Here is a 16,472-nt window from a genome sequence, read left to right on the forward strand (position 1 = left end):
TAAAAGGGGAAAAAAAACAGCATTTTATTGAAACTAACAGTAGAGATAGGCCTTATTTGTGAAAAAGTTTTAAAAAGACTATAAAGTTTGAATTTTGCATCATTTTTTCCCCCTGAGATGGACTGCTGAATTGTTAAGCAGCACCGATAAAACATAGAGCTTTAAAACAAGTTTTAAAAAACCCACCAGGCCTGAAAAAAAAACCTTAAAATCGTTAGATTCTGTTGATGATCAGAGGACGGTTATTTATCAATTGAACTAACCCCCAAACCTCATAAGACTTCTCTGTGGAATGAATTTTATTGTTTGTTTTCTTTTTACTGAGCACTTCTTCCGTAAATGTTTTGACAATTGCAGCCATTTTGACCATTGTATTCCCCTGTCCCACTGCCCATGGCATGTACATATCCCCCACCATTTGATTGTTTGAGTAGCTTGTCTCGGTATTAAGTCAGCCACATAATTTACGAATCTCACAAGATGACCAATATTATTACACTTGGGAGTGCAACCAATTTCTTAAATTGTGTACAATAAGGGAATATTGAAATAATTATTGCTACATGTAACATGCATTAGACCTAAACTGGTTCAAGTAAAGCCTAACCTTATATAGGCCTAGGCCTATATGGCGTACGTAATCAAATCTCATATTATGGCCAGCTATAATATGACAAACTCAAATCAATAATTTATTGTATCATAATATTGACACCTGCTCAGAGAACTGGACATTCAAGGGGTCAACAAAGACAGGTTGCACTCCAAATAAAGAGAAAAAGAAACACAGGGGTTGAAAATGTAATGGTTTGAAATTAATTGGGTAGAAATTAACTGGATGGCTTTATAACCTATATCCATCAGCAGGTGCATTATGAGTGCATGTACAGGGTTAGTGATTATACATTTGCCAGTTTATTGCACATATGTCCATACCGAACCTTGTTAAGTCTGATTTAATGAACACTGACAGCCAACCTGTCATAGGGTACAGTGGCTCCCCTGTGTAAAATGCTCTCTTTTTCCACCAGACACAAAATGATTTAAAGTAAGTCTTTACATTATGTTCAAAATTTCTGATTGTACTTCATGATAGAGAAATAATCATAATAGGAATCCCATTTTAATATGTTTTCCCAACACTTAAAGCCATTGGACACTTTCAGTAAACAGTATTATCCAAGGCCCACACTTCGTGTATCACAACTTATATATAAAATAACAAATCTGTGAAAATTAGGCTCAATCGGTCATCGGAGTCGGGAGAAAATAACGGGAAAACCCACCCTTGTTTCCGCATGTTTCGCCGTGTCATGACATGTGTTTACAATAAATCCGTGATTCTCGCTAACGAGAATTGATAATTGTTTTATTGTTTTTCTCAAAAAGTAAAGCATTTCATGGAATAATATTTCAAGAGAAGCCTTTTACCATTACCTTCTGTAAACCCTGTAAGTTAGTTGTAAAACTGTGAACTTTTATTTATTTTTCTGTTCAGAAAGTGTATAATGGCTTTAAATTGAAGATCGCATACAACTAAGAAAATGAATGTTTGAAAATGTGACTATACTTTATATAAACGTCTCAATAGAATGTTGAAAATGAAATTTGACTTGGATGGGTCACCCTTGATACACTAACCACAATTTCACTTAGGAGAAACAACAAGTTCAAAGTTCATGTTCTCTGAAATCTTTTCACTCATCTAGACAGTTCGTTATACTGTATGAATTTTGATTTGTTTTTTATATGTGATGCTCAGCTTGAAACTTGAAAACTCACTTTGACAGATGAATATGAAACCCACACTTTGAGACTGAAGAGTCAAACATTGGAAGTCATTCAGTACTAGAGCCATGGCTTACATGACCATATTGTACACTTTGTATGGTGCTAAGTAACTCAGCTTGTTGTTTTCAATGTAATATGAACGGACAAGAGGGCTGGCTCAACTGACTGATCCGCTTTTCATCCTGAATCAATTGTAATAAGCTGAAATTTGTTACTTTATGGAATCCAGTCTCATGTGGCCTGCTTTACTGTGAACATCTTAATCTTTCTAACTGAAACCTGCCAATTTGACTTAAACATGTAGACTGTATAAAAAGGTGCACAGTATTGTTATTGAACAAACTGCAGGCTCAGGGTTGTCAATACATACATTCAACCCTGTGTTTATTCAAATACACCTTTATTCAGTTTTCAGACTGAGTGGACTCTGGAGCACCAAAGCTTCCTATAAAGACTGCGGCTTCAAAGCTGTTTAAAACATTGCTTTTAAAAACAAATGTACATTCATGTAGATATATACTGAAAAAAAAGAAATTATGCAGGGAACCATTTAAGAACCATTCTTAAGGAACACATTAAAGACACTGGACACTATTGGTAATTGTCAAAGACCAGTCTTCTTACTTTGTGTATCTCAACATGCATAAAATAACAAACCTGTGAAAATTTGAGCTCAATAGGTCATCAAAGATATTGGTACATCACTTGAGTGGGTACTTGCATTCACCAAGAGTGTTTTTCTCAACCAATATAGAGAACCCGTGTTTTATACACTGCATTTTCTCATCCTTTTGCTTGCAAATGACTACCTAGTGAAAGCAATTCCATGGAAAATGTTTTTGATCTGGGAAATAAAAGAAGCTAAAAAGCTGCAAAACAATATTCGTTTTTCTATAACTTCAGAGGGAGCCGTTTCTCACAATGTTTTATACACTCCCCATAACTCGTTACCAAGTAAGGTTTTATGCCAACAGCTAATTTGAGTAATTACCAATAGTGTTCACTGCCTCTAATGGTGCTTGGTTGGTAACCCAATTGTGGCATAATATTTGGCTGTGGTAGTAGTTTTTGGTTATCATGAGCAAGATGAAACTTGGCCCATGGCTCTGCTCAAGTGTGTTTATTGTATGTGATACCCACCTGGTCAATGTATTTAAAGCTCAGTGTAAAACAGTGTCTTAGCCAGGAATTTGGAAAGTGGGAGTGCAAACTGAAAAAGTGGGAGTGCAACCTAAAATCACTAGAAAAATAGAAACGTGTGCGTAGCCCACAATACGAGCGCGCACCGCCAAGTCTGTCTCACCCCCCCCCCCCCCCCCCCCTCTTAAGGGCCCTGGAAGCTCTGGCTACTGTATGTGCTCTCTGGTGGTTTGATGCATTTCTGGTACCTATTTCTGTGATAAGTAAACTATTTTGATTTAATTTGTGTATTGTTTTGAACTTGAAAATGAGAGCCTTTAAAGCACAGATATTGTAAAGGTGATCGACGCCTGCTATTTAACTCTATGAAATGTTTCTGGGTCAATATTCTGCCAGTTCAAAGCAGTTACTTGGACCATGGAGCTGTGTTTGGACCCATTTAGCATGAAATGATTCAAAAGAGATCAAATAATGCAGTACAAGTTTGCTGTCAACAACATAGTTTTTGCCATGTGTTACTCTTGATACAAAGTTTTGCTTAAAGACTAAAAAAAAAATGAAGAGGTATTGAAGAAGAAATTAAGAGTTATCATTTACTAATGTTAGTTTTGTTTCCATTCTTGTCCATTCGATTTCAGAACTATAGGCCTAAGGTCAAGAAGCTGATAATAGTTTTTGTATTTATTTTAAACAAATCAATTAGTTAATGTAAAATAACGATTCACACAAGTATTTGCAACCATCAATATGCCAAGAGTGATTTACATGTACCATAATTGTTTGCTTAATTTAAACTGACTGATCATGGTAATTAATATTTTCCTTAGTATGTGTTAAGGTTTCATAATGTTTAAGTCTTCCAGTCTGTGGAGAATAAAGAACAAACAGTTACGAAAGACAGTGCCATTTAAGTAGTTCCACTGGGCAAAAAAACGTACCATGCATTGAAAAATAAATTTAGGAGGTCTACAGCAAAACTGACTTGAGATTTGAAAAGAAATATGAACCAGTTTTTGATCCTTTTGAGCGGAAAATAAACATTGTTTTGTCAACTGCATTAACACCCATGAGATGTAAACATTGAAATCCAAAAAAGTCTCGATGTTTCAAACAAACTCTACAACGAACAAACGATGTGCCCTTGAATTTCTAGAAGGAAAAAAGATCGTCATGTTTGCCGCCGTCGAGTTGGGAAAAACTGCGGAACCAATCTACAAAGCAACTGCAGAATGTATGCGGTAAAAGGTGCACTGCACCGCGTGTCACACAGTTACTGATTCTGACGTCATAGTAGAAAAATCCAGAGCGCGATGGTTTGTAGGATTGTGGAGATGAGATTGGTACCTAAAATAATTGAAACGAAAACGCGTGTGAATTCGCCTCTATCATACCACGCGTGCATGGAGTTCATGCTGCCTGCTGATGACGGTCGATGACGTGTAATTTGCACGTGCGTTGTGTAATGTGTGTTTTGTGCGTTGTGTTTTGTATAGTCGCAATGTGGTCAGGGTTTTCAAGGCAACTTCAATGATTGTTTTATGGTTGCGTCGTTGAAATTTTGATTCAAAAAGCAGGAAATCTGGTAAAGCCAAATCTAATCTTACTCACTGCTGTTTTTAAACTGTTCAACAACAAAAAAATAATAAAAGAAGTTCAGTAATTTTCACTAAAATCATTTAACAGCACGGCTTCACCCAAGCCGTGCATCAAATTTTTGCCCGTGTTTTCAGCCCAACTGACCGTGCTAACACGGCGTGCACGGCTCGCTAGCTAACACGTTGGTGTAAAACCTCCATTTAAATAGTGTTTTTAAAGAGTAAACCTGCAGACACTTTTTACCAATTGAATGCAAATATTGGCGTCATTAAAAAAAATTCAAACTAGTTTTGTTAAGAGTGAAACTAATTTTGTTTGTAAACCTTAATTAAAGATTGTGTTTAACTTAGTGATGTTGTAATATTTAATCTTTGATTTAATTTCTTGCTATTTCAGTATCATGATGATGGTCTGCCCCATTACGGAGGTTTAGAATCGTCAGCTACATCAATGTATGAAGCCCACGCCCCACGTTCTGCAGTTCACTATTCCCAGGCATACGGCCAACCCAGCATACCACAGCTGAACCATGCTCCAGCAGTGGGCCACCCACAGTTCTATTCCAGCCATACAGCCAATGTCATGACACCCGTATCAACAGGGGTAACAGACATACACAAAAGAGACAAAGATGCCATATATGGGTAAATTATTTGTGTATTTTTCCACACCATTAATTAATTGTTCATTTATTTGTTGGTTGGTTGGTCTTTTGTGTAAAACCAGAGGGGTGTCTGGGTGCCTTTTTGGACACCCTGTTTAATCTGTCATTTACATGTAATGTCTTGTGAATGATTTGGAGACATATTTTCTGAATTCCATCAAATTTAGATACCATTTTACCAAATCGTGGCTAAATGTGAATTTTAGGTTTTCTTTAAAGGTAAGATTTTCAACTACGGGCCCAATTTACCATGTTTTGTTTTGCTGTGAGGTAGTCAAAGTTGACCTCAGTTGTTGGTCAATCATGAGCCTTTAAATTATGTATTTAATCTTCAATTTAGTGTGAGGTATACTAATTTAGTGTGAGGTATACTATTGTGTAATTCATTCATGATACAAGTAGGCTTATTGCATTATTTGTCTTTGTGGAACCCACTGCTAACTTTACATGGCCTCTTTTCATTGTGCACAGGCGGTGGTCTAATAGTAGAGACATCTGCATTTAATAGAATGAAGAGGTTGTGAGTTTGAAGACTCATAAAGCACACAGTATGTATAGTGCTTACCAATTGGTGTAAGGGGTAAAACCAAATAGTCTGGAAAAGATTAATATTTTCTCGCTATAAGCTGGTATTGTGTGTGCTTAGTTGCGAATCTGTTTATGGAAAGATTTTATAGCAGAAAATCATTTTTATAACCTCAATGCATAATTTACATTTTAGCCAGGAATGATCAATTTCCCAATCCACAAAACCTACCCAATGTGTCATGAGTTTGTCCTTTGTGGTGGTATCTGTAATAATGAGCCTTATTGTTCATCTATCCCTGAGGGATTATGTTTTTTACTTGATACAACCATCAGTGTAAACAAATAGAGGTTTGAAGGAGACGCTTCAATGTATGTAGAGTTCCCTCCTCCCTTTTTGTGACTCAATAATGTGTGAGTGTGTTTAGCCTAGATTCTTACGAAGAATGTGCAAAAAGATAGAATTTCAAAGCCTTGTCTAAATAAAACATTTATCCCAGAAAAATTGTCCTCATACTTTAAATATAGCAGAACAAACAATTATTATTATTATTATTATTATTCATTAGTGTTTCTCCTTTCGTCATTCTCTATTTTTTATTTTGGGTGAAAAAAGTACCTATAATGTATCAATCTTGCTCTTGTGAGCATTTCAGCGAATGATTTCTTTGTGTAACATAGCATCTAGTGGAATGCTTACACAAAACGTATCACATACTGCCCAGAAGTCATAACTTTCAACTCAATTCTTCCATTCAGTTTGCACAAAACATGTTCACTGTAAATGTTTCGCTTTGCAAAGTTACTGGATGAAGCTTACTGCCTGTATTTATGTGTAGAGGAGTGGTACTGTTTGGTGTGTCCATACAGTTCTGATGAAAGGATGTGGCTTAGGGTCAAAGCATGAATCATAATACAATCAAAACGTGTTCCAAATTTACACACGACCGGCCGGCCCTCGGCCGCTAGGCAGAAGAAGAAAAAGACACAACGCCTCAGTTGACCTTATTTTTATTTGCTCAAATGGCTGATGTCTTTTGGAGACAGCAAATCCAAAAGAAGAATTTTCTTTAAATCTACCAATATTTTCTTTAAATGGATGTTCTTTGTTACAGACAAGGAACAATATTTGAATGCAGACGAGCTTTAAATTTGTGTTTTGCTTCAAGTTTCTTCAAATAATTGTATTGACACTTAACAGAACTGTTAAATTTGCATAATTATATTTACGGGTCAAATGTTTTTGCAAAATATATAAAGGCTGTGTAAAATACTACCTATTCCATTCCATTAAATAAATAACAAATCAACTGAAAATTATACCTGTTAGTAACATGTATAACTTTCAGCTCATTCAAACTGCTAACATGACTTAACTACCTTCTGCAAGTGAAATTGTGTGGCATGATTTTCATACAGAGAGAATAAACAAACTATGGAATATTTAAACGTTATGTACTAAAAAAAACATTCACAGAAAAAGACAAGTGAATTTGTTTGGTTCGTGACAGTTCTTTTCAATTTTAGCGCATTTTAAGTGTAAACATTAAAGTGTGTAAAGCCTACAAGGTGATGTGTGAAAGTTCTTGTGTTAGATCCCTTTTCATGAATACGTGACATTCATTTTGACATGGACTATTTCCATTCATTGATTTATTACTCTAAATTTCCCTTCATTCGCTCTCAGTTCCTCAGTCTGTAGTTATTTCAGGCACCCGTTTAAGGTGGGAAAGGAAAATACGTAGGTTGGTCCTGGGCCCTAGAGAACCAATTCCCCCTTGCAATTTGTATTCCTGGCTGGAAACCAGATTATACTTTCCCCTCCTCCTTCCGTCTATCCATGGTCGGAGCAATCCGATGGAGAGCAATCCAACAGAGCAATCCGATGGAGCAATCCAACCAGTCGTCAGGACTTGGCAGGGTGTCCCTGTGGTTCAGGGCTAATTTTAAACCTTGGCTTAATTAAAAGCAAACCATTAGATTCATCCATACACTGGTTGCATGACCTACTTAAGGTTACCATAGCATTGGACTATGTATGATGTTAATGCCCTCTGAATACCCTGTGCAAAAAACTGTTATTTCTGATGGCAGGTTTAAGTTAACTGACTGTGATTGCAATTTTATTCAGCAGACTTCAAAGGAGCCTGAAAATTCACAGTTCCACTGACAAGTTTCCCAATATGACATTCACTTTGCCCTCTTATCTCAGAACATTCTCAAGTAACACATCACTAAACAGTGGTAAACAAGGTAGTTGGTTTATTTATCTGCGCAGGTTTAAATTTCAAATCAATAGACAATAGACAACTTCCTGTTGTGTATTTGTTGAACTTTTAAGAGGAGGTACCTGTTTGGAATTTAAAGTTGAACAAAAATATTATCAAATCGTCAAAAAAATGCTGCGAAAACCTTGTGACTGCTTGAAATGTTTGGTTATGAGGTTACAAGTCTAATGCTAAATGTAGGTGTTTGTTTTATGATACATCAGGCCTGACAAAATACATGTGTGATGTTGAAGAATTTTTTCTTTTGAAATGTTTCAAATTTTCAAGAACCAAATGCTGAGATGAAAAACTTTGTACTTACATTATGTTTATAAACTTAATCCTCTTTATTCATAATTTTCCTTTTGACATTGGACGAAAGTTTGTATAAAAAAATAAAACAAAATTAAAAATGTATGTTGATTTGTCCCTTACAGGCATCCATTATTTCCCCTGCTTGCACTAATCTTTGAGAAGTGTGAGCTTGCAACTTGTACGCCTCGTGAGCCAGGAGTGGCCGGTGGTGACGTTTGTTCATCAGAGTCCTTCAATGAAGATATCGCTGTCTTCGCTAAACAGGTAAGAAAGAAGGAATTAATCATCACTTTCCTTTAATGCTACCATCTGACTTTCCAGATAGTTATTATTCATGTGACCCACCACACTGTTTGCTGATCACAGAGGTAAAACAGTTTATTAGAGACATTTTCATCTGTGGTATCATATGTTACTAAAAAGCACCAAAATCTGATTTTTCAGGCAGGCACAACTTGTACATAATCTGACATTTTTATTTTAGGGGCACATCTCGTACTATTCAAGCTGTTTTTACAGTTTTTATTTTGTTTTAATACCAATAGAAACAAAAACAATTGTCCTATTGTCAAGTGTTTATATTGTAGTTCTAATACTTAACAGTAATAGGGCAAGGTATTGCTGTGAAACTGAGTTTAAAAAAGGTTGTTTTATTTTGTATTCAGGCAAGGGCTGACAAGCAGTACTTCTCCAGTAATGAAGAACTTGATAGTTTGGTAAGTTTTGTTCCTTTATATACTTAACTCAGTTTAACCATTACTGATAAAGCAATTAGGAATGATGCTGTTACTGTAGGCCTTGAGTAAAGGTTGTAAGTGGGTAAGGGTTTAGATAACATTAGGCTATTTACCCGTATTTGATTTCTTATTGTGAAAGCAGCAAACTCTAGCAAAAAATAGAAAGTAAATCAGGGGTTATCTTGTGGCGTAAAACCGAAGGAATTCCTTCAGGCAAATTTAAGCCTTGGTTTTAAAAACCCTATTCAATCAATGTTTTAAACGATTTGTTAATGAATTGTTCATGATGTATTTTAAGAGGTTTTTTTTGTACCCCAACTAGTTATTGGAATTACACTGGCTCTCACTAACACTGGTGCGCTTTACAGCAGGGCACTGTTAGCTCAGAATTTCGAAATTGGAGCCTCATGGTTGCCTGTGATTTCCCCTAAAGACTGTACAGAAAACAATGTACAGACTCAAACCATAAACAACCTTTTTACATATACACCTGTGTATCTCTGCACGAACTAAGCATCTACTGGATACTAATTGATTGACTATTTAGAACCATTGATATGGATTTTAATCTTGGTATACCTTTGAAAAGTTCGGACTCTTCTTCAAACTGTTTTGGATTTTAGGTTTACTTGCACTTCTCACCACCACATCAATTAAATGTACTCCATTAATTTGTGTACATAAAATTACAGTGTGTGCTTAATTATGGAAATCAAAGGGTTTAATTTTCCCTCCACAAATAATGAAGAAATCCCTTCATATACTAAGAGCATACTAATCATGAGCTCTTGAACTTGGTAAACTGCCAACACAAGCAGATTAGCACGACAACCAAAAACTGCCTTTATTAAAAATGACACTTGGATTTCCTGCTGAAGACAGAGCATTTATCCCTGAGATTTCAACATTAACGCTAGGCGGTTGTCGTAACTCTGTCTTGATTGTGACTAGCTAGAGGCAATGTGGTGATGACTCCAGTCAACTTGAAGGATTAAGATAGTTCACTGCTCCCTCCGCTGGTACGTTAAATATTCTCTTAGCTCAATCCAATGGGTTTGGGGAAGGATGTACCATACTTATCTAGGAATAAATTTCACCTTTGTCATTTTTATGTCCTGTGAGATTTTGTTTTATATTTAACCTTACAAGTGGCTTGTCACTCGGTTTGATTTACTACACACAGTGGTACAATTGTATTCCTTAAAGTGTTCCTTCATAGGTCTGCGATGCTTGAGTCAGAACTTTAGTGTCTTAAGTAATACGGGGGATTTAGTTGGCTAAGGAGGTTTTAAGTGATGTAAATTTGAAGGTTTCTTTTTATCCACAATAAATTGTTTGCCTTAAATCTGTTTTGTGATTCCTTGGATAATGGTTAATCTAATTCTTGTGTAGAGGTTTGATTCATACAAATGTTAATGAAATGGAGAATTACTCTACTGAAAAAATCCCTAGCAGGTTTGAAGAAAAACAATTCTGAAACTTTTGTTCTGTTAACTTAGTCAAAAGAGATTTATTTGGGTAAACTTGCAGATGGTGTTGGTTTGTTGGCATCTTGATACAAACCAGTTATCTTGGGGCAAAATAACCCATCTGTTTTAATAGATTTCATTTTTTCTTTCTTAATAGCATTTAAGCTCAAAGAGAAAATTCTTCTGAAGCTAATGAGTCTACTAATGAAACTAAGCAATTTATATAATACCATCTATTGTGAGAAAGCTTCAACTGCTCCAAGTTAAGAATTAAGGATCCGCTACAAAATTGTTGGTCATTAAATCAAATTCCTGGTTTTTTTTTTCACATGGAAAGCTTCATCTTTTATTCATTTTGTCCTTGTGTTCCTTAAATCAAAGAGTGTAAAAATACGTTATGACTCTTTCAAACATTGTTGTCAAGAATAATTAAAGGTGCAAGCAAATCATTTTTGTGATGTCATATTTCTTACACATTCACACAAAGAGTTTCTGTGCAGTTCCATTGCTATCCATATCCTATGTTAATACCCTAACCCACACAGTGTGCAATTCCATTGCTATCCATATCCTATGTTAATACCCTAACCCACACAGTGCCTCCATTTCTCTCGTCAGCTATTCCAAACTTGTCCTGTCAATACTCTGTGGTTTTTTAGATAACAGGCGGTGCACTTGGGCTTAACCAAAGTTTGGATGAGGATTACACTGTTCTTGTCAGAACCAATCTGAAGAGTATAGGAGGTGTTTATAAAACTATCCTTGCTGTCATATACTGTACAAAACATTTAATACTTGTTGTCACTTAAAGGTTTCTTTGTGGTTTTTTGATTCACAGATGATTCAGTCTATTCAGGTACTGAGGTTTCACTTATTAGAGTTGGAAAAGGTAAGCAACTTCAATTCCACTCACTCTGTTGTTTTTAATATCACAAGTAACTTTGTTCAGGGCATTTTCTGGCAGGCAAGATACCACACTGGTTGTATGTGAATTTTCCCTTTTTTATCATTAATTTTTAGGATTGTTTCATGAATTGTTGATTTATATAGACACTTAACTTTGTTGTAATTAGTGGCAAGACAATCATCTTGTCATTTTTTAAGATGAAGCTTAACACTTTGTCCAAGATACTTACGCTGATTATTTATTTAGTGTGATAGACTCAGTGCTTTACATGTACATCTAAATGTATACCTGCAATTTGTTGTATAAAACCAAAGGTGTTATGGTATTAAATTAACCATTGCTTACAGTTTTCCAAACAACTCAAGAGGAATTCAAGTCCCCTTGATGTACAGTAAGTCTAAGACACCATGACTGATGGTTTCCATTCAACCTTTATGCTTTCAATGGTTGTTTCACTTCGACGTATTCATCAAATGTACAGTTTTTTAAAATCAGCAAAACTCATGAGTCCTGTGAAAAAGAAGGAATCAATATCTTCCCATTTTCCAAGTTTTATAAAATCCCCTCAAAATTAATAAAAACAAAACCCCTCTCAGCGCTGTGTATTCTTGTCTCGTGAACTGACAGAATTCGATCGTTAAGATTCAGCATGATAATGCACTATCTTTTAGTGGTATTGCGTATTGATTATGTGTCAGCGCAAGTCCTTTTGCCAAGCTTCTTTTACACTACATCCCACACGGTTTTCTTTCTAATTGTATTTTCTATCTGCGTTAATTTTGGGATTCACATCAATGTCAACGGGGGATACTTTACAGATGCGTTCAGTAATTGTATTTGTTTAAGTTGAGGGAGGGTAGAGTGAGGATTCACTAGTGGAACTGGAACATGTCTTACGGTGTCTTATTGTGTTGTCAATTAATGGTTAGTTCTGAAGAAAAAAACAAAATCCTAAAAGCATTTAGTTCAACTTCAGTAGACGGATCTTTTCAAAACAAAGAAGCAGTTTATGTTAAAGACAAAGACTAAACCAATCAGCATTGTTTGAAAGTCAAGGAAAAAGAATTTAATGACTCATAAATAACTGTTGCATATTCCTATTGCTTTTTTTGTTTCCACTCAAATATAACCGTTGAAGTTCTAGAAATTCTCTTAGGTTTGTTGGATATTGTGTTTAGTGAAGACTAACCATTAAAGTTTGGTTTTAAAAGTAGACTTCATGTTATTCCAATTGACACATCAAATCACATTCTTTCGAATCTACCAAGTTTTGTCAGGGACCTTCTTGCAGCATTTTAGATGACAATAATTCTCAAGACACTTTGTACTCAAAAACTATGTTACTTTAGGGACCCGTTTCTCACAATGTTTTAGTGTCCAGTGCACTTTAATGTAACTTTTTACTTCAATAAATATTTTTATTATCAATTAAAAAACAAAAGCAGCCTCTATCACTGTCAGTGGTTGTATGGTTATTGTGTCTTCAGGGTGGGAAATATATCTTCTGATTTTAGGGTCAAATGAAAGAGTTTAAGAAAAAAACTTGTTTTGTGTGATGAGAAAGAATCTGCAACTCCAGGGATACTCGCACATTAACTTAAACTGTGGGAAGTTCCTGCTTGCGTGTCGGTGTTGTGTCACTTCTCTCGAGAAGAAAAACCTTGGAGAAAGAACTGAAGTTTGTTATGTATTCAGTTCAATGTTGACGATAAATAGGTCACTAGCACATGGTCTACAAACATAGTTTCTATTGTCTATGCTGTATCAGAGAATTCAGTGCTTTGTTGGAGTGAAATATTTAGTCTGGTTCCTTGATAGAGTATTAATGCAAGTCGGTATATATAAATTTGCATACAGGGAACCAGGCAAAACTTGTGTGTTTTTGGTGATCTTTGGCCATGGGTTCAAATATTTCTTTAACGGTAATAGGGACATGTTTAAAACACTGCCGTCTCTTATCCAATGCTCTGATGTAGTAAACAACATCCCCACCTTCAGAAATCAATGAACGCACAGCAGGTGTAGAAATAGTTTAGAAAGGTATTGAACATTTTCGGATGTCACTGTCAGGGATATATTCATTTGATTTGTTAATTTGTATTTATTCTGGGTTGCCTGAGGATTGAATGTCAGTATTCTCCCTTGGGAAACTGCACTTATGTAAAATATAATTCAATTCATTTATTTAAAAGAATGAACATGAATGGTATGATAAAAAATATATCCATTTATAAATGATTTTGCATGTTTTCAAAGGAAACATTACAGAACCATTCAGGCGCAGCACGGAATGACATGGTTTTTGCTGGTAAACATATTCTTTGAAGAACTATGATTTTTGTTGACACTGTAGCTTACTTTTTGTGCTTATTCAGCTCTTCAAAAAAACCTAAATCTGAGTTTTTAAATCAAGTTTTCACTTGGCTTCAGAGGAAAAAAATCTGACTGAATAATCTCTGTAGATCCATTGGCTTAAATCATGTAGGAAATGTAAGTTTGGAAAGGTGGGAAAATAATCTGTAGAGGATTAGTACAGCAGGGGAAACCCCCAAAAGAACCCAAAATTAAATGCTCATGTTCATTCAATCAATCAATCAATCAATCAATCAATCAATCAAGTAATCAATCAATCAATCAATCAATCAATCAAGCAATCAAGCAGTCAAGCAATCAATCAATCATTCAATCAATCAATCGACCAATCAATCTATCAATCAATCAACCAATCAATCTATCAATCATCTCATTAATTCAGAAAGTACTAAAAAAGATCTTCTCGTAAGTTATGAATTGATTTGTAAGATAAGAGTGTTTTTAAAACTGCTTTATTAGATAAATAAAAACAATATTTGGGTGCTGGCTAGATACATTGGTTGGTTTTTCTTTCCTTTTTGATTGAAAACCTCTGTATTACCAATCTGCAGGTCAGATTATTTGTGTATTATGAGCTTTTACATTTAGCTGAACACTTCAATGGCCACTATGGCAATGACCGAGGGCAATGACCGAGGGCATGAAGGCAATTACCTCTGTTGTCTCTTACACTTTGTTAAGGATCAGACCCGAATCTGTCAATATTTCAAATTAGGAACCAATTTACAATGTATTGACCAACACTCTACCCATAACTTCTGGTTCTCTTGTCATCTGATACAGACAATTAAAGACAATGAAATGAGATGCAAAGAATGTTATTGTTTTTGGGTGCAACTCTGAAAAATAGTATTATTAATTGTTACTCAAGGGCCAAAGATATGACTATGCGATTTGTGTTCATAATGATAACTGTGAAGAAAGAATTTGTTTCCAAACGCACGCAGGTTATTGTTTATAATGTATAGCGTAGTGTATACATTCAGATACTGTTTGCAAACTGCCTCGGACCTTTTTCAGACCTAGACACAATCCTAATACACACCATGTGTACATTCATTGAAGCATGTATTTACTACGGCTACCCAATAGGTAAAAGCCCTGAGCAAACATTACTAGCAGCAGTAACATCGCCAGCCCCCCTCCTTGCAACAGGATGCAACGTTAGTTAGCAGCACGACGCAATCTTCAGCCAAGAAGAACCCAGGAAGTGTATTTTCTTCGCACAATTATTCACAGAGCACCATGATTCATCGTGTGGTGCTCCTGAGTTACTACGGTGCTCGACGGGGTCCTTGGGCATAGGGCATCGTTTCAGGGGGGGGGGGGGGGGGCTTGCGAGCGACATGCTGAGAGTGATATGACAATGCAGAAAAACGCAAACGCACCTGTTATTTTCGGCGTTGTCAGCAAGCGGTCGGGTCGGGACACCTTGGCTCCTAGTTTTGGGCTAAGGTTAGTAGCGTCTTACACTCAAACCTCTTCATCAAGAAACACACACATCAATGTGGAAAACCAACTCATTTTACAATCTGTTTTATCTAGTTATGAACTACGGTTAGTAGCATCTTACACTCGAACCTCTTCATCAAGAAACACACACACATCAATGTAGAAAACAAACTCATTTCACAATCTGTTTTATCTAGTTATGAGCTAAGGTTAGTAGCATCTTACACTCGAACCTCTTCATTAAGAAACAAACACACATCAATGTGGAAAACCAACTCTTTCACAATATGTTTTATCTGGTTATGAACTACGGTTAGTAGCATCTTACACTTGAACCTCTTCATCAAGAAACACACACACATCAATGTAGAAAACCAACTCATTTCACAATCTGTTTTATCTAGTTATGAGCTAAGGTTAGTAGCATCTTACACTTGAACCTCTTCATCAAGAAACACACACACATCAATGTGGAAAACCAACTCTTTCACAGTATGTTTTATCTAGTTATGAGCTAAGGTTAGCAGCATCTTACACTCAAACCTCTTCATCAAGAAACACACACACATCAATGTGGAAAACCAACTCTTTCACAATATGTTTTATCTAGTTATGAGCTAAGGTTAGTAGCATCTTACACTTGAACCTCTTCATCAAGAAACACACACATCAATGTGGAAAACCAACTCATTTTACAATCTGTTTTATCTAGTTATGAGCTAAGGTTAGCAGCATCTTACACTCGCACCTCTTCATTAAGAAACACACACATCAATGTGGAAAACCAACTCATTTCACAATGTGTTTTATCTAGTTATGAACTACGGTTAGCAGCATCTTACACTCAAACCTCTTCATCAAGAAACACACACATCAATGTGGAAAACCAACTCATTTCACAATCTGTTTTATCTAGTTATGAACTACGGTTAGCAGCATCTTACACTCAAACCTCTTCATTAAGAAACACACACATCAATGTGGAAAACCAACTCATTTCACAATCTGTTTTATCTAGTTATTAACTATGGTTAGCAGCATCTTACACTCAAACCTCTTCATCAAGAAACACACACATCAATGTGGAAAACCAACTCATTTCACAATGTGTTTTATCTAGTTATGAACTACGGTTAGCAGCATCTTACACTCAAACCTCTTCATCAAGAAACACACACATCAATGTGGAAAACCAACTCATTTCACAATCTGTTTTATCTAGTTATGAACTACGGT

The 16,472-nt window shown here is 35.8% G+C and overlaps 1 protein-coding gene across 2 annotated transcripts in view; it reads left to right on the forward strand.

The window, feature by feature from the left end:
- LOC139939084 (homeobox protein Meis1-like) overlaps positions 1–16,472 on the forward strand; it is a 65,590-nt gene that overhangs the window by 1,546 nt on the left and 47,572 nt on the right. For both annotated transcript variants that reach the window (XM_071934822.1, XM_071934830.1), the window contains exons 2-5: positions 4,924–5,171; positions 8,421–8,562; positions 8,964–9,014; positions 11,343–11,393. In XM_071934822.1, the coding sequence (XP_071790923.1) occupies positions 4,924–5,171; positions 8,421–8,562; positions 8,964–9,014; positions 11,343–11,393 (492 nt within the window). The remainder of the gene's footprint in view (positions 1–4,923; positions 5,172–8,420; positions 8,563–8,963; positions 9,015–11,342; positions 11,394–16,472) is intronic.

The sequence above is a fragment of the Asterias amurensis genome, chromosome 1 (assembly GCF_032118995.1).
Source record: "Asterias amurensis chromosome 1, ASM3211899v1".
Lineage (NCBI taxonomy): Eukaryota > Metazoa > Echinodermata > Asteroidea > Forcipulatida > Asteriidae > Asterias > Asterias amurensis.